General features: G+C 41.9%; 1 protein-coding gene across 4 annotated transcripts in view; it reads right to left on the reverse strand.

Annotated features, from left to right (window-relative positions):
* prdm4 (PR domain containing 4) overlaps positions 1 to 12384 on the reverse strand; it is a 23727-nt gene extending 11343 nt beyond the window's left edge. For 2 of the 4 annotated variants that reach the window (XR_011346647.1, XM_069903650.1), the window contains exons 1-9: positions 12297 to 12322; positions 10322 to 10385; positions 9613 to 9743; positions 7932 to 8117; positions 5510 to 6307; positions 3362 to 3511; positions 2140 to 2258; positions 1147 to 1232; positions 664 to 791 (exon numbers count right to left, since the gene is read on the reverse strand). Coding sequence is in view for 3 of the 4 variants with exons in the window: in XM_069903650.1 (XP_069759751.1) it covers positions 664 to 791; positions 1147 to 1232; positions 2140 to 2258; positions 3362 to 3511; positions 5510 to 6307; positions 7932 to 8117; positions 9613 to 9742 (1597 nt within the window). In the remaining variant the exon portion in view is untranslated. Of the gene's footprint in view, positions 1 to 663; positions 792 to 1146; positions 1233 to 2139; positions 2259 to 3361; positions 3512 to 5509; positions 6308 to 7931; positions 8118 to 9612; positions 9744 to 10321; positions 10386 to 11959; positions 12277 to 12296 lie in introns of those variants that run through there. The other 2 variants (XM_069903652.1, XM_069903651.1) reach the window with 2 other exon arrangements.
* Between the last annotated feature and the right edge of the window lie 7274 nt (positions 12385 to 19658).

Here is a 19658-nt window from a genome sequence, read left to right on the forward strand (position 1 = left end):
CAACTGGGGTTGCCAGAGCTAATGAGGCAGCAACACCATTTTCTGTCCCATTCCTTAGGTGCCTAATTTCTGTCCTAATTATACATAATATGTTTGCAATTTATTCACGTATAAAGAGCAGATACAATTCTGAATTGCCATAGGGAAGTGCAGCATGTGAAACGGGAAAATATTTGTACAGCATTAATCATCAACCAACTAATCAGCACCATCCCATTGCTCATAGTAAAGTGTAATGAAAATCAAAGGTTTGAAGACATAATATCACTTGCCTATTACAGTATGAAGCCTTATAAACACACACACAAAGGTATACAACGTTCACATCCACAATCATATTTTAGTCGAGTTTCACAGCTCTTTGTGTGTATGGAACTAGAAAAAGATTGATGTGGGGGAGAAATGGCAAAATGAAGAAAAATCAGAAAGATTTTCATTCTTCAGTATAATAACTTTAAAGATTTCAGTACATTCAGGTATTTGACCACTTGATTATAACTACCTTGCTTTAACTGTGTCATAACAATTCATTTTGAGTTGGGAATAAACAGAGGTTGAACAGCTATAAAATTGTTAAAATTGCTTGGTGAAAATCCCAGAGTAATTGACTAATAGAAATATAACACCAGGGAAAAGCTAGTCTGATATTCCGGTTTCATTTACCAAGTTGTCTTGCATAATCCCTGCTGTAGTAAAAGAGTAGCTCATGGTCAGGAGGGACCTCCCTGGATGTACAAAAATAAATCTTCCCATTATGAGGATAGGCCACCAAATTTTGTTCTTCGCGAGTCCTAGAAAAAATGTTGTAACCTATTAATGTTTCAATGTTTATGCCCACAATAAATATATTCATAAATTACACTGCTAAATATAATTTAATTTTTAATGATAAAACTACAAATTGTCTTGAACAATTTACAAACAAATTATTCTAAGGCTGCGTGAATGTACAGAGACTGGTTGTGAATGGGTCAGCTTTCCATATTTTTATCTGATGTCAGAAAAAAATAGTTTTGATTGATCAGCAGGAAGGTTCAAGAGCTGGAGTTCCATTCAAGGCTGCTATAGCCTGGCAAGTCAATGATCTATATTTTTACAACCACACTGCTCACTTCCTTAAAGTGTGTATGGCACAAATGGGCTCACCTGGCTCTGTGTACAAACATCATCCAGTTACAGATGTTCTCATCTGCGGTGACTATTTGGAACTCCAGAACATAATTGCGAAATATCTAGATCAAATAACAAATAAATGGCAAAACATTCAGGAGCTATGTCTCAGCTATTTCATTTAAGACAAAACTAAAGTGGAATTTTTTTTTTTTTAAAAAGCTGGTCAATGGATAGCAAAAAAATGCATTCCCGCCTCAGATCTGCCAAATCTGATCCATAAATTTAACTGCATAGTAGTGCCTACACTCTGTTCTACAGATAAGACGTCCCATTCAGTTACTCATTTGAGCAAGTCAATTATCCCTTTAAAAATCCTATGATACTCTTCAGCCTTGATCTTGTCTTTTGTTGATTCATTCACATTTCTATATCACATGCATCTGTATTGTCTCAGGGTTTGGTCTTTAGCCTCTTGTTTCAAATGTGCATCAATTCATGCAACATTAAAGATGCTGGTCCAAAAAGGAGGTTCATTCAAATAAAATGTGGAAATCTGAAATGGAAACAGAAAATTCTGGAAATGAAAGGCTGACTTTTTTCTTTCTTTGTAGAGGATGCCTGAGTTGCTGCCAAATAATCAACATTTCCTGCTTCATTTCAGAGCTTCAAGATTCTGTTCATGTGTTTGCTTTGTTCATTAACGTTCTGCGATTGTTCAGAATGATTGATACTGAGGTGAATAAGACTCCTTGTCTTGCATCCTTTTTCCTTGCTTAATTATCTGATGGACAAGAAATATTACACACATATATTTTGCATATACGATTACTGAAGGCACACACAATGACACTATTTGTTTATTCATTTCCATATGCAAATCCAAAATTCAGTTAGCAGTTTGTTCACATGGTTTTAGACACAAGGACATGTTCCTCCAAAACCTGCAGGGTTTTAGTGCCAACGTTTTAAAGTGTAATCAAGAACACGAAGAAAAATTATTTTATGGTAGATTTCAGTCATACTAACTTTCCAGATATTGGTGTTGCTTTTGCTTGACCAGTCAGTGATTTCCATCAAGTTAATTTGCTGTCCAATCAAAGGTCCAAAACAGGTGCGCACAGGAATTGTTTCTTGGCTCCACACACCTGCCAAGGATCAGATACAACGAGTGAACTATGACAAATTTAGTGTAAAACCGCCCATGTTTGCAACAAACTAAGTTAAACTGTTTGCTGTTACAAGTCTCAGTAAAAACATGCAGTTAAAGATTGGTGTGCCAATTGTGAGGACAGGTCACTAGTGAGTGAATTCACTGAGCACTAGGCAGTAGCAGTGAATAGGGAAAGTGCAAATCAGTGAAATACAGGCTAAGCTCAAGGGCAATTTCTGTGATCTGACATTGTCAGTGTCCTGGGTAAATCCGTGCATTGGAGAAATTTCCATGTAATGCTGTCAATGTGTTAGGATATCAGTGTGAGAGGACATCTGAATGAAAATGATCATGCACTGCAACAATCTCAGACACAGTAGGTGCTCTGAGATACAATCAGTGCTCTGAGACAATCTCAGTGAGACACAGTCACTGCTTAGGACAATCTCAGTGAGGCAATAAATAAAGAATCTGGTTAGGAAAATCATTAACATTGGTGAATCTTGTGGATAATAATTTTTATAACAAGTTTGGTGTGCAAGGCCATTTTATCAGACTTAACAATTTGGACCATGATATCAGAATATCAATGTCAGAGGGCCTCACATCAAACTGGAAATGGACGATGTGGAACAAGCATCTTAATGCACCAATTTAAGCACATTACAATTTACAATTCAAGGATGAATCTAATGGACAATGGAAGACTTAGAGGATGGCATCAACTGGTTGATGAATAGAATAGAAATAAGCTAGGTTTGGACAGTATATAACCCAGCTGGGTTTGGTGTGAAGAGTGGCTGATTTAGTGGAAGCTCCACATTGTAAAGTGGATTTGAGGGACATTGGAAATAGCCAATGTTGCCATAAGCATTTTAAAATAATGCTTTTCACAGGATCAAAATTCAATTTCCTTAAAAAAAATTGTGCAATATTCTCCTACGGAAATAAACAATGCACAAGAACCATGTCAAATATTAAAATTATATGAACTATCAAGTCTATAAACATATTGTCCAGCAGCCGACATGATTTTCACGACATAAATTCTAGAAGATTCTGAAAATAATCCTTAAGATGGCAAAACCTCCCGCATACCAATATCTTCTCCAGTGATGGACTGCCTGAGGGTCAGTTGTCTTGGAATCGAGAGTCTGGCTCGGCTGTTGACTGGTGTGTCTGGAATGAAGGTCACTGCTCCATGTTCAGGACAGTCTGCAGGGTAGGCCCGATCGCACAGAGTACACCCTGAAGGACAGGGAATAAAAAGAGAGTAATACCCATGCTAAACATTTTAATAATTCCTATTAACAGTTCAGATAATGGTGTGTAGTTGCCAGCTGCCAAATCTGTGACCAGCAGGATAAAATAATAACAAAAATTACTTTTACAACCTTTAGTATAGTTAAACCACCATAGCTTTTCATGTATACATTATCAAAAAAAGTTTAATGCTATGTCACATGGGGAAACATGAAAGAAGATAATCAAAGCAGAACTAAAAGAGGTGTTTTTTAAAGATACAGCTTCCCTGAGCACCTTTGCTCTGTATGCATTAGTGACAAGGATTTCCCTGTCAACCATTTCACTTCTGCGTTCCACTACCGTGCCGACATGTACGTCCATGGTCTCTTGTACTGTCAACCAACTCCACCCATAAATTAGAGGAGCAACACCTAATTTTCTGTCTGGACACTCTTTAACTGGATAGCATCAACATCGACTTCTCCAGTTTCTGCTGGCCTATTCCCCATTCTCCCTCTCTTCCCCACCACTCTGTCTTCTTTCCTCCAGCTCTCCACCCTCTTCTCTCTCCCTTCAGATAGCCACCCCCTCCCCCTGTTTGCTGGGGTGCCCTCCCTCCCTTGTCCACCTATTACCTCCTGACTGTGGGACTGTACTCCTCCCCTACTATTTTGTTTGGGAACCTGCCTATCTTTTGCTAATACAGTACCTTGATGAAGGGCTGAAGCCCAATATGTTGGTTATGTAACTTTATGTTTGCAATATACTATTTGACTCACTTGGTTTCTCTAGCATTGTTTTTACTTCAATCACAGTGTAAGCAGACTTTTGTACTTTACACGTATCTTAAAGAAGGCTAAACGAGGTGGAGAAGTTTAAAAGAGGATATTTGCAGAACTTGGTGTCTTGGTAGCTGGAGGCCACTGATGAAAAAAATAAATCTACAGATAAGTGATCCCAAATTAGTGGAGCACAGAAATCTTTAAAGGCTTAAGGATGGAGGAAAAAAACAAAGGTAGAAAGGGAGGAAATTATAAACAAGAGTTGCAACATCAAAATCAAGTGTGGCTTAGCTATGACCCAACATTAATGTTACAGGTACTTGGGTGATGGGTGAATTGAACTTTAGGGAATGGTTGGCAGAGTTTTGAATGACTTAAGTTTACAATCAACACATTCCCAGATTTTTGTTCAATTCCTCTGTGCATACAATGTGTAGATGTGCAGAGGACACTGGGCATTCAGTGATGCTAAATTTTATTGCTCCTTGCACAAAATTTTTCTGCACAAATGAGCCACAAATAGCAGGGCCATTATTTCCTTCCAAGTCGCTCCTTTGTTAGGTACCATATATACTCGTGTAAAAGTCAATACCATGTTAAAGTCAACTCCCCTATTTTTGGCCCCAAAATCTGGTACTTTCCAAATACTGTGTGGAAAAGTTGACTGCCACCCCGCCCCCATTTTTGACCTCAGCCACCTGTCCATCAGAGCTCCTGACATCTCGAACACTGATTTACCACCTGGCCCTGGCCACCCACTCATCAGAGCTCTTGACAGCTCAAATGTGGACTTACCACCTGGTTCCGGCTGCCTGCCCATTGGAACTCCTGATGCCTCGAACAACACAGGTACCTACTGTAGTCAAAAGTAGTATGCGTGTAATAGTTGACCCAATAAATTTAATGTTAAAAATTGTTTTAAATGTCTAAAAAACTTGACTTTTACACAAGTATATGTACTTTGATCTCTCCATTTGTGGAATCTTGTGAAAGAGACAATTTTATAACAGGTTTGAGCATGCACGGCCCACGCTAACACAAATTCTACTTTGAGACATGATCCAACACCACTGCCAGAGGAGTGTCACACTAAGATGGAATGGGACCCAGTGGAGCAGCATTTTAATGCGCTGTTGAACCACATTACAATTTACACGCCATAATTTTTCATGGCATTTTAATTTTACTAACAATGATGTTAACAAAAAATACAACTTACAAATTGTGAAAGAATCTGAGAGGTTTTCTTTATTGGAACTGGAATCTTCCATTTGCAGAGATCCTGACACAAATGTGAGGTTTTCTGCAGACACATCAACCTGGTTAGAACTCATGGAGACATCTGTTGTAATGGTGGAAACGGAGACTGTGTCCATTCCCAGACTTGATCCATGTAGAGACACTGGCTCAAGTGAAGGCAGGGAGTGAGAAGAAGGAAGAGCCACTCCTCCAGTGTTTGAGTTCAGTGCAGCAGCATGGATGGAGTCACTCAGAGAGTTCTCTGAAATGTTGCTTACCCGACCTGTCATTGATTCCGGTTCCATGACAACCGGCAACTCCAGAGAGTTAGTATGAATTGGAATCACTGTATTCTGTCCCACTACTGCCTCTGGTTCCAAATTAGTCCGCACTGAGTCAACAGTTATTGTTTCATGGCTTCTGGACCCAGAGGACAATGTCTGACGCTCTCCTGTAACTCCATTTATTGTCATCTCCTCATTCATTCCTTCTGTTGAGATGGGGCTGTTTACCCTGGAAACAGTTTCCATGGAGATGTTAGCATCCAATGGGATCTCTGTGCTGTTGCTCTGGTGCAGATTTTGGGAATTGTGAGAACCTACTTGTCTTGAATCTATTGAAACGATGCCAGACTCCAAGCTCACTCCACTATTGGGTTCATAATGATCCAGGGTAGGTGGATTGCTGGAAACAGGTAGTGCAGGTGTCCCATCTACACTGATAGCTGTGGGATGGATATATTGAGGAGGTGGTCTGTCAGCCAAATAAGACAAAATACCTGCATGAGAGTTACAAATATAAATCAGTGGGAAAGATAAAAACATTAACCAGATCAAACTATGATTCTCCAATATCACATTTAAGGAGAAAAGCAAAATTGGTAGAAACAGAATTTTTTGCCCGAAAGCAATTAATTTGGAAAATGAAAAGGGATTTCAAATGTTTATTGTGGAAATACCCAATGAAAGCAAGTATTTTCCAGAGCACTTAAAAATCAAATATACTGCAGAAAGAAAAATTTCACAATAATGAAATCCCATGACTCATCTTGCTAGCTTTCAGCATTCTCAGTGATCTAAAACAGGTCAAACCTGCCATAGCCCTTGAGGTGACCAACAGTATCTATCAGTGAGGTACAGGAGCAGCTAGTCTGCTTGGTCTGAACTGTCTTTAGCTTTGAGAGAAGCAGTCCCAAAGTAAATAATTTCAAGATGAAGAGAAGGACTGGTGCTATATATAAAAAAAGATCCTATGAAAATCCTGGTGAGGACAAAAAGGTCACCATTTTGAAATTATTGTGAAAAATAATGATAATTTGCAGCCAACACCTGAAAGGGAAAGTAATCACAAAATAATACAAAACAGAGTGCAAAGGAGGTAACAAGGGGAGATGAAGGGATTGTGAAAGCCAGCACAGTGTATTAACAGAATTATAAAGGAAGCAGCACTAAGAAATAAAGGGAATCTGAAATTAGCAGCACAAAAGGTGGAAGGAAGTGTGAGAGAGTATAAAAGTAAGATGTACATGTGATATGCAGCAAAGAAATGTGAATGGATTGCAAAAATCGATGAACAGTGCACACTAGAGACAATAACACAATGGAGCATGACACAGTTGCGATGCAGCAGTGCAGTTACACTAAGATTCAAGATTCAATTTATTATCATAGTAATAAAACAGTGTCATGTTACATGAAATTTATTTTTTCCTGCTGCAAGTCAGACAGATTTGCCACTGGCAGGAATTGCTTAAGCGCCTCTTACAGTTAGAGAGATAGAAGCAAAAGAGAGTCCCCACAGAGTCACCGTGTCCGTAAATTTTCCTCCCGCGCTTCCACAGCCACACAGAGTCCAATCCAAACCAGTGGCAACCCAAGCTCAAAATCCGAACCTCCGACGGCCAGGATCCCTTCGGTGCCCTTGGCACCTCCTCGCATCCCGGTTCCAATACCTGGTACCCCTCCAGCCAATTCAAGCCAGTCCACAGCCCGGCACGAGTCTCCTGACAGCAGTCTCCAGCAGCCTGCACTTCTCCCTCAGCTGCAGAGCCCCCTCACTGGTCTGCCGCTGTGGTCACGGTCCTCCGCTTCTCCTCTCAGACGGGGTGTGATCTTCCCATCCTCTGGTGCCCTGCTCCAGTCCTCCACTTCCCCGGAATCTGCAGCCACTCCTGGGTGTTGCTGATTAACAAGTGTCGCCATCTTGAACACAGACCGGCGAGTGCAGGATTTCAAATAAAACCACTAAGAATACTTGAAAAGGAGGACTGATGGACAACAAACATGGAGAACTATTCAGAGCCTGTCAGTCATTGGAACACAGAAGAACTTTCTGCCAGTATGTCAAAGATACAAGAAGTCAAATGCTAAATGCTTCTCTTTTGCAGTCAGGTTTTGGCTTACCTGGCAATATATGCCGGAAGTAGCTGTTTTCCAAGTGTGGATAAGGAGGAGGTGGTAAAGGATAATTCCGATCTGGAATGCTGCACATTACTCCACGTTCTCCAATGCTCATTGGAAGCATTAATGAAAGGGCAGATGGGAGAGTGCCTAAGGAAGGACTAAGATTGGGTATGGCCACCGGCATTCCTGCAATTGAAAGACAAATAAATTAATTAGCGCAGTGAACATATATTAAATACATAACAGGGTGTAAGACTCAACTAAATATTTTGCCTAAGAGCAAAATAACTACTCGTCCTCTTTCTGACCATCACACTCTGTAATTTTTTTTCGACCATACAATACAATTACACTACAATACTGATGATCAAATTAGGGCACAGAAACAAAGGAGAATGGAATCACAAAATTAGATCCCAAAGTACTGGTAAAAATACTGAATCTAATGAACTGAATTTGTCATGTTCAGTTTCAAATTAGTGACCCAGGACATAATTCTGTTGCACACAATAAATTTGTAGTACTTCATGGGTCTTCCAGTCTAACACTAAAATTATCCAGAAACCCTGTTTAGAATGCATTCTTCCCTACATGTCTGACCAAAGAAGCATCCAAATAACTGCTTCAATCACCAACGCACAGGAATTTTATACATCCCTCAATCCTTTACCCCCGCATCAAAGCCAGCTGAGATTCCTATACTCAGTTAATAACCTCAAGTACAGAATAAAAGTCCAGGTAAAAGGCAAAGTCAGTAGTGCTTTGCTAATCCAACTCTAACAGTGCTTGCAATTCACACACTCAATGCATTACTAAAACAAGACTAAGAGAGTAACATAGGGATTTTCTTTGTTCTGTTTCAGCCTTACCATAAAATATACTTGGACCTGTTGAGAATCATGACCTTAATTTTGACATCTGGTGGTTCTGATCATTTGAAGGAGAAACACATTGCACAGTCTATCTCAAAAATGAACTGTTCAGCAACGAGGCACCTAACATTTAAATTTTTTAATTCAGACATACAGCACGGTAATAAGTCATTTCAGTTCATGAGTCCGTGCCACCCAATTTACACCACATTAACCTACACCCTCAGTATGTTTTGAATGGTGGGAGGAAACCGGAGCCCCCAGAGAAAACCCACACAGACATGGGGAGAATGTACAAACTCCTTACAGACAGCACAGGGCTCAAACCCCGGTCCAGTCCCGATTGTTGGTGCTGTAAAGGCATCGTGCTAATTAAATAATTCATTGGATTAATGTAGTTATTTGGCCTTGACTATCTTCTTACCGCCATAGATCCTCAAAAACAAATCTATTTTCCAATTTTGGAATATATTCATCTGAGATTTCAAACTTAATTAAATGTAAGTAAAACTATGAGGATTAAGATCCCTCAATAATGTTGAATCTCAAAAAAAACCCTAATCTGGATCTGAAATGGGGAAAGAGAAGGCGTGTTAATTTACAGCAAGGCACTCAATTTACTTTTGCAATGGCCTCAAGTAAAATTAATTAAAAAAATACTACAGATAACTTGCAATAAATTATATTTCAACGGGAAGAAAATGCATTTGTTCACCGTAGATTGCAGGATAAAGGCTGTCTGTGGGCCAGAAGGAAATATTTAGCCACTACTCTCTGAATTATCCCAGTTTATTATCAGCGTTTCCTACCTGGAGTTGGGAGAGGGTTGTGTGTGGGTGAACTCATGCCCAGATGACTTGCTGTAACAGGCAAGGTACTACTGACAGATGAAGCACTCAGCTGATCCATGCCCACAGGACTCAAGTTGATGTCATTCATGCTGAAAAATATGCAATGCATATGTGATCAGTGACCGCAGCCTGAGGTCAGCCACAGTAGCAGCACTTCATCACTGACAGTCCATTTCCATAATATATAGCAAGCAATACTTAGATGTAACTAGTTAAACAAAACGTATTCCCTTTCTATCAAGTAACTTAGATTAATCTAATATTTATAATGAGATTCTTTGCCAATTATAAATTTTGTATTATATCTGCCTCGACACCATGATTCTTCAGTGTATCCACTGTCCATCCACTTAAGGAATATTAAATTCTAGAAAATACAATTATTTTCTGAACTATATTGATCCTAAAACTGTGCTTCTTAACACCACTCCTCAGTCAGAAACCAGGGTTAAATGAGCTAAATGCACTAAACCTGCTCCATCTCTTAATCCCAACACTTTTAAATAACATAACATCCTATTCAACTACCTGCCATTTAGCACATTGCTCTTTCATTGCAAACTTCCTCAATGCATTACAAAATAACAAATTGAAAAAGCAGCCAGGTTCCATACTTAAAGGAAAGAAATTGGTTTCCTCTGATGCCAAGATAAAAACAGGAATATACCTGAATTAATCTTTTTTACTCTATCCCAAAAAGTTGTCACGGTTGAGTCATCCATCTGTCTCCACTGTACAAAGCAAAAGAATAATATCGGTGCCATGTGTGGATGTCAATGCACATAACCAAGTTCAATGCAATACAAATATATCCTCATCATTTCTACCCAGAATGGAACCCCAACATAATCCCATCCAATCTAGATACCAGTCCAGATCTAGCCAGAGTACACCTCTGCAGCATGGAAACGTGCAAAATGTACCCAAGTGCTTTACTGAGTATTTTCAAGAAAAAAAAATTATTGTCTCCAATATTAGGAGAGATGATCACGGGCTTGGCAAAGAGGAAGGTTTGAGGAAGAGGAAAGAAAAGAGAGGTATAAAGAATAAATTCTGCAGTTCATTGTTTTACCAATTGAAGGCATGGTTGCTGACCATGGAGTGATTCAATTAAATGGTTATCTGAAAAATACAGATACACTAGTATCCACGGTTTACATTCTTAGGAAAGGTCAAGACCATGGAAAGATTTGAAAACATGGATGAGAATTTTAAATTCAAGGCTTTGCTTAATTTTGAACCAATATGAATCAATGATCATCAGAGATAATGCAGGAGACTTGCATGTGCAGACGTGAACCCGGTCTGTGCAGGCGTGAACCCGGTCTGTGCAGGCGTGAACCCGGTCTGTGCAGGCGTGAACCCGGTCTGTGCAGGCGTGAACCCGGTCTGTGCAGACGTGAACCCGGTCTGTGCAGACGTGAACCCGGTCTGTGCAGACGTGAACCCGGTCTGTCCAGACGTGAACCCAGTCTGTGCAGGGTCAGTACAGATGCAAGCACATGGAGTGTTGGTGTAAGCAGCAGCCACTGCTGATTCACTTGGCATAATGTCTATAACAGAACTTATAGGAGTAGAGCCCAGGTTAAGCTGGTGCAGACATTGATTCAGTATGTGCCAACCTATGCACAGCCAGTCCATGCTTGATCCATTCACAGTTTGCACAGTTAATGTCGAAACAAGTGTAAACACAGTCCATGCAAAGGTGTTGTAGGCTCAGCCCAATGAGAGTCAGTTCACTATATGCACAGAATCAGTGCAAACATAGACAATGTGGAGTTCGTGAAAACTGCTCAGGACTAGACCTATTTTGTGCAGACTTGATGTGAACACTGCTGGAGCTGTCAGTGCCCATGTCTGTGCCCATACACAATTGTGCAGTTGGTGTAGATTTAGCCTGTGAAATTGATGAACAATATGTAGATACAGTCCATACTGCGCCCTTACGAAGTGCATGAAAGGTCAGTATTAACATAGCCTGTATGGGTTGTGTATACACAGCACCTTCAAACATCGCCCAGACTCCGTGTAAGCCCAGCCCGGGCAGACCATGGGCAAAGTTGACACTGGCTTTACACAGCAAGTGGAGATTGGCTTTCCAGCAAAGCAGTCGGCCCAGTCCCTGCAGAAGTCTTGATACAGGCCCTATCAAGTGAATGTAGGTCAGTTCTACCAAGACTTCGTGCACAGTCAATGTGGACACACCTTGCAGCCAGTCGAAACACAAGCGTGACCCAGAGTTACCATCGTGCAGCGTCAGCGCCACACAACCCATGCTGCGAGTCCATGTAAACATAGGCCTTACATTGAGTTGTTGCAGGTAGCGGGCGGCGCAGAATCGGTGCGTTTAAGCTGCAATTCAACCGACCGGCCACCCGTATCTGTGGAACTACCGGCCGGCACTGGGTGGGCGAAAGTGTTGGGTGTCCACGGCGACATGACCCCCCCCCCCCTCCTCCCCAGTCTCCGGCCTCCCCGGGCAGCTCACTGCAACGTCTGATGGGCAATACGGTGGGAGCGGGACTGCTGGCGGCCGGGAAATGGTGCCTGGCGCGGTGGCGGCCCCTGTTCCGGCCGCTCTCCCGGGCCGCGGGCGCCACTTTCCGCCCCTTTGTTGTTTCTATCGGGCGTTTGTCACTGACCTGTCAGCGCGCGCACCTCGGCTCCTTCGCTCGCCCACTGCGCGGCTGTGCGCGTGCGCCATAATTGCGGGGGAGGCCCCTCCAGCGCCTCCTACTGGCCCTGCCCGGTAATGCTGCTCGAACCAACCTCAAGCTTCTCCCTGAGGAACTTCGGACGTGGCGATAAAAGGAAAATAAAATGTTACTGAAATAAAGAGGCATTCATCAGGATGCTCTTAATCGACTACAGTTCGGCATCATCCCCTCAAAACTGACCAGCAAACTCCAAGACCTGGGATTCAACACCCCACTGGATTTCCTCACCTCCAGACCACAATCAGTGAGGATTGGTAAGAACATCTCCATCAGTACTGAAGCATCAAGGGGCTGCATTCTTAGCCCCTCGCTCTACTCACTTTACACCGACATCGACAATAACACGGTCTACAGATTTGCAAGACGATACCACAGGAGTGGGTTGTATAAAGGAAGGGGATGGGTCAGCATGCAGGAGGGAGATTGAAAATTTGGCTGAAGGGTGCACCAACAACAACCTTGCACTCACTGTCACCAAAACTAAGGAGTTGATTGTTGACTTCAGGAAGGGAAAACAAGAAGTGTTCAATCCAGTGATCCAATTATGGGATCGGAGTTGGAGAGGGTTAGCAAATTTAAGATTTTGGCAGCCACTATCTTGGAGGATCTTTCCTGGAGCCAACACAGTAATGGCATTGTGAAGAAAGCACGTCAGCGCCTCTACTTCCTCAGGAGTTTGCAGAGGTTTGGTATGACAACAGAAGCCCTGGTAAATTTCTACAGAGGTGTAGTGAGAAGTGTGCTGACCGGCTGCATCACGGTCTGGTATGGGGACACCAATACCTCTGAGCATAAAGCCCTCAAAAGATAGTGGACTCAGCCCAGGACATCACAGGCAAAACCCTCCCCACTATCGAGAACATCTACAGCAGTGGTTCTCAACCTTTTTCTTTCCACTCACATTTTTCTTCTTTGGCTTGGCTTCACGGACGAAGATTTATGGAGGGGGTAAATGTCCACGTCAGCTGCAGGCTCGTTTGTGACTGACAAGTCCGATGCGGGACAGGCAGACACGGTTGCAGCGGTTGCAGGGGAAAATTGGTTGGTTGGGATTGCATACCACTTTAAATATTTGCTATGCCATTGGTGCTCTGAGATTAGTAAACGATTGCTTAAGATGGTATTTTGGTGGAAAGATAAAGTTTGGAAACCACTGTTTTAATCGTATCTAATTGACTCGTTATGTACATGGTTTCATAACTCCAAAGGAAATGGGCCAATGACAATTTTTCTCAAGCAAAATATTTCAGTAACAATTGGTTCGAGAGCAGTGATTCTCAATCCTTACACTGTCTGTATGGAGTTTGCACATTCTCCCTGTGTGTGCATGGGTGTGAGAGTACAGATTCTATCACCAATGTGTATATGTACATATGTACAGAGGGTAGTGTAGGATGACTGTGATTGGTTGAGAGTGTAGCCACAACTACTGGCTGGTCTTAAAGGATTGCTCCTAGCCAGACCAGATCATTCTGGACTAGTCGACCTACTTGTCATATGCTCCAGTCTTTTAGTTGTAAGCCTTGGTTTGGATCAACAAGTCTTTGGTTCTTTCGACGCGCATTACAATGGGTTTTCCCCGGGGGCTCTGGTTTCCTCCCAACCTTCGAAATGTACTGGTGGTGTAGGTTAATTGGGTGGCATGGACTCGTGGGCCAAAATGGCCTGTTACCATGCTGTATGTCTACATTTTTTTAAAAAGAATCTCTGAACCCTCTCCAATGCCAGCACATCCTTTCTTAAATAAGGACCACAAAACTATACCCATATTCCAAGTGAGGTCTCACCTCTACCTTATAAAGCCTCAACATCACATCCCTGCTCTTGTATTCTATTCCTCGAAATATAAATGCCACAATTGCATTCACCTTCTTCACCACCAACTCAACCTGGAGGTTAATCTTTAGGATTTCCTGATCAAGGACTCCCAAGACTCTTTGCACCTCTGAATTGTGAATTTTCTCCCCATCAAAATAAGTCTTCTGTTTATTCCTTCTACCAAAGTGCATGACCATACACTTTCTATCATTGTACAGTAACATTCCTGGTATCCGACACCTATGGGAATTGTTAGATGCCAGATAAGTGAATTTTATGGTTGCTTGAGATTGGTGAACTAATGGCAAGGCTCACTAATTTTAAACTTTCATATTTTTTACTTATTTATTTTACTTTTTTTTTGCTGGTTGATTGATTCCAGGTAACAGGGGTTTTACTGAATTTCATTTGCCACATTTTGTCTATTCTCTTAATCTAATAACTCTCACTTTACTTACATCCAGGTGTCTTTTATAAGTCTGTATCATATCAGCCTTCACCACCATTCCCAGCAACACATTCCAAGCATCCACCATTTTTTGTGTAAAAACATCTCCCTAAATTTTCATCCATTCTGCTGAAATGATTGTCCTCTGATATTGGACATCACTAGCCTAGGAAAAAGGTGCTGGCTGTCCACCTTATCTATGCATCTCATAATCTGATAAGCATCTCATAACCTAATAAGTTGCCTCTCTGTCACTCCCAAGAGAAAAGCTCTAGCTTGCTCATCCTTTCTTTGCGCAATTATGTCCTTCATACAGGCATTCAGAAATGAACACAATAAGTGTGGCCTAATTAGAATTTTATAGAGCTGCTGCATTATCTCTTGGCTCTTGAACTCAGTCACCTTACCAGCACACCATTCAACTTCTTAACCATCCTATCAACTTCTGCAGCAACCTTGAAGGTTCCTGGATTTTAATCAGATCCATGTCACTTCCAAAGTGCCCTGCGCTGAATTAAATAGTCTTGGAGTGTGTTCAAGAAAATGTATCAGCCAAGTAAAAACACAAAAATGCTGAAGGAACTCGCAGTGTCCATGGGATGTAAAGATATATTACATAACTAATATTTAAGGCCTGAGCCCTTCGAGGAATGCACAAAAAGCAGGCAAGTAATTGAATAAAAAGGCTGGGGGAGTAGGGAAGAAAAGGCAGGGGAGGGGCACAGTCCAACAGGCAAAAGGCCATAATTGAACAGGTAAAAACCCAGAAGTTCTAGAGGAACTCAGCTGGTCTCGTAGCATCCAGAGGAAGTAAAGATATATAATCAATGTTTTGAGATCCTATGGGCGCTGCGAGACCTTCTGAGTTCCTCCAGCATTTTTGTGTTTTTACTACAATCACAACTTCTGCAGACTTTTGAATTTCACTTGATAATTGGACATGATTAGACAGGAAAGGAGGTAATTGATTGGGGTGGGGGGGTGGGGTTACTGAGCTGGAAGAAAGGAGACAGAGAGAGAGAGAGAGCTAGAGGAGACAGAGGGATAAGGGAATGGGAGAGAAAGGGAGGGCTCTCACAGAGGCCAGAGAAGTTGATATCAATGCCAGTTGGTTGGAGGGTGCCCAGAAGGAATTATGAGGTGTTGCCCCTCCAATTTGCGGGTGGTCTCAGTCTGGCAGAGCTTGAGACCATGGACAGACATGTTGATATGGGAATGAGGCTGGGAGTTTAAATGGGTTGCCATTGGGAGATCCCCACTATTTCAGCAGAGGGAAGGAGCTCAAAGAATTGATCTCCCACTCTGTGTCCAGTCTCTCTGATGTACAGGAGACCACAGCAGGAGTACCAAATGGACGATGTAGAGTAGACCACAACAGGAGCACCAGATGGAGTAGATGTCCCCTGCAGGTTCACAAATGAAGTGTTACTTCACTTGGAAGGACTGTTTTGGGTTCTGAATGGTGGTGAGGGTGGAGGTGTGGGTGCAAGTGTAGCATTTCTTGTGGTTACAGAGGTAGAAGCCAGTGGGGTGGTTGGTGGGAAGGGGAGAGTTGACGAGTGAGTGGCAGGTGAGGACATGGAAGGCTTTGGCTTTTAAGCAGATTAGATGGAGAAAGAGGAATTGTGAGAAAGGAATGGAATCCTTAAGGTGTAGTCAAGGAAGCCGTGGGAGTTAACCCACACGACAGGAGGAGAAAGTACAAACTCCTTAAAGACAGTGCAGGATTTGAACCCTGCTCTGATCCCGATCGCTGGTGCTGTAAAGGTGTTGTGCCAACCACTACACCAACTGTGCTGCCCATTGAGGTAGGGGTGGTATTTGGCAGCCAAGTGGATCAAGTCAATGAGTTCATTATGGGTACATGAGGCAGAACCAATGTCATCATCAATGTAATGGGGGAAAACAGTTGAGAAGCCTTGCATGTGTAAGCTTGTGGCATGAATTGCTCCACATAGCCAACAAAAAGGCAGGCATAGCTGGGCCACATGCAGGTACCCATGGTTACCTCCTTTGGGTGAAAGGAGAAATGAGGGTGAGAACAAGTTCTGCTGGCCAGAGGAAGGTGGAGGGGGACTGGTTGGGTCTGTTGTCAAGGTAGAAATGAATGGCCTTGAGGCCTTCAGTATGGGGATGGAGGTGAATAGTGATTGATGTCCACAGTAATGATGAGGCAGTCAAGTTCAGGAATCTGGAAGTTGTTGAAGTGATGAAATTCATGTGAAGTATCATAGATATAGGTGGGGAGGGTTTGGACCGGGATAACAAAATGGAGTTGAAGTAAGCAGTACCATTTCGGGGTGTGGCAGGAGCACATGGAAATAATGGGTTCACCAGGACATTTTGACCTTGTGGAGCTTGGGAGGGAGGTAGAACCAGGCTCTGCAAGGCTGGGAAACAATGAGGTTGAAAGCTGTGGAAGGGAGATGACCAGAAATGATGAGGTCAGAGATAGTGTGTAAGATGGTGGATTGGTGAATTTTGGTGGGGTCCTATTGAAAAGGTAAGTAAGAGGAGGTGTCTGAGAGTTGTCATCTGACTTCAGCCAAATAAAGTTCAATGTACCAGAACACAACCTTTGTCTGCAGGTTGATAGTGAGGTTGGGATTGGTGCAGAGAAAATGGAGGGCAGAGTGTTTCATGGGGGTGAAATTAGAATAAGCGAGGCGAGTAGTAAAGTCAAGACAGTTTATCTCGTGATGGCAGTTGGAAATACAAAGATACAGAGCAGGCAGAAGGCCGGAAAGAGGTGTCCAGGAGGAAGAAGAAGCTTTAAGGCGGGAGAAAGGGTTTATAGAGGTGGGAAGGGGAAAAAACCTGGAGGTAAAAGTAAGCATGGAGACGGAACAGACTGAAGAACAGTTTGACATCTTGGCATGTGCAGAACTCGTTGAGGTGTGGGCAAAGAGGGTCGAAGGTGAGGCCTCTACTGAACAAGAGCGGAGAAGGTCAGATGGGATGGTAAAGACCAGGTAGGGGTTGGACTAGGTGTCAGTGGGGATGAGGGTGTCGGGGGAAGAGGTTGGGATTGATCAGAGTGGACCAAGGGAGGAAGGGGATGGTGAGAGCTCAGCCCTGTGGGATGGTGGGGCCAGGGTGAGAGCACCTGTCTGAAGCTCGTTCCTGTAGGCTGCCGGGGCCAGGGTGAGCGTTCCTGAAGGAGGATCAGTCCTGTAGGCCATGTGTATTAGCCATGTCACATTGTATTCAAAGTAAGATCCTTTGAATAGCAAAAAGCCTAGGTTAGATTTTCAGTCTAATTTTAAATATGTGAAAGAATAATGAGATCTTCCAATTTTGAGTTAGAGAAGGGAAAGGTTATTTTGATATATGAATGAAGTAGGGAAGAGAAGAATGTGTCTTCCTACATTTGAAGGAAAGAATAAAGGCAAGTTTGAAACAGATGATGAAATAAAAATGGATAAGCTCCACAGTATTGACATTCCCAAAACATTACAGACCCACTTACATATAATGACCATTACATCACAGCAGTGTCTTTATTTTGTAAAACATAGAATTTCAGATGGTTAATTGCTCTAGGGATATGGACAGTTGTTGATACTAAGTTGTCTGTAATTCTGAGTCCCGTGACAGATCAAACATGATTAAAATGCAGAATATGATCTGATATATAGTCTAATAAACAATCTCCCACATCATTATCTTGTGATCTTTTTCTACCAGACAGCATAGCATTCCAGCAATCACGTTGCTTTCCACTTTATATCTTTATTAATGTTTCCATCAGTATTGTTCTCAATCCATTTTTCTCCCTTCCAAAGTATTTATCTGCATATGCTTGTTTTCATGTTATAATATCACTGCATTTCTGATTGCACCTGATTTTCAAGCTCCCTGACCATATATCCAAATAACATTTCCCAACAATATTGAGTCTTTTCAGCCGATCCATTCTATGCTAGATCACACACCAAAGTCATCAATATCAATCCCAATTATTTCTTTGTGGCCTATCCATTCTTATATGCCATCAACTCCATCCTGCTTCTCCTACCATGCAGCTGCACCAGGGATAATTTCTTAAGTTACCAGCCAGCACATCTTTTAAATGTGGGAAGAAATCAGAGCAGCCAAGGAAAGCCCCACCAGCCACAGGGAGAACATGCAAATTAGCGACAGACAGCACTGATCTAGGGACGCTGAAACTGTGAAGTAGCAGCACCATTATGCTGCCCAATCTCGGACTGAAATTTGATCACTGATTTCTGTTGTATTGAAGTTATTTCAATCATCACTATTCAAACATTTCGAAGTGTCTGCGTGAAAGGAGGCAGGACTCTGCAGAATCCATCCAGCTCTTTGATCTAAGAGGAATTACCCAATCCCAAAGGCAGAAGCCCAAAACAATCCTCAGTATGAACTGAGAAAGAGAAAAATTTCACTGTTTGCTTCTGCTCGGCAAAGCTTTTCTTTATAGCAGCTAGAAGGGGAGGACTCGAGTGGTTGCTTAAATTCCAAGAAGACAGTAGAAGACTTTCCAGGTCCAATGAGAGCAAAGAGGTTTGTACTCCCTTTACCCTTCAAGACGCAGCAAACTGGAGGGACCGTGCCAAATTGTAAAAAATGTTGAAGCAATCTCACAGCCAAAGAGGTAAGCTAGACTCTACACTAATATTCACTTCCATTAAAAAACATCATAAATGTTGTGGTTTCTTCTTAAAGCTGCTTTCTTTTCTATGTACTGATTTGTTGCATAGCTATTTCAAAATGCTTTTCATCCTTCTAACATCTTTTTAAAATTTGGCTCCTGCATTTTTCATTTGTACTCCGTTTACTCATTCTCTCCCCTAACTCTTTCTTTTCCGATTCTAACTCATGCACCTTCGAATCTTTTTTCTTTTAATTTTTCTCAGACCTTTTCTTTCATCAACCACAATTTCCCAAGGATATTTGAGATTTTTATGTTTCCAAATCCATATCCATTTTAAAATAAAAAGTATAAAAAATGCAATATTGTACAAAATATGTAATATTTAATTAATCTTCCTGAGTAATAA

Source organism: Narcine bancroftii, chromosome 11 (genome assembly GCF_036971445.1).
Source record: "Narcine bancroftii isolate sNarBan1 chromosome 11, sNarBan1.hap1, whole genome shotgun sequence".
Lineage (NCBI taxonomy): Eukaryota > Metazoa > Chordata > Chondrichthyes > Torpediniformes > Narcinidae > Narcine > Narcine bancroftii.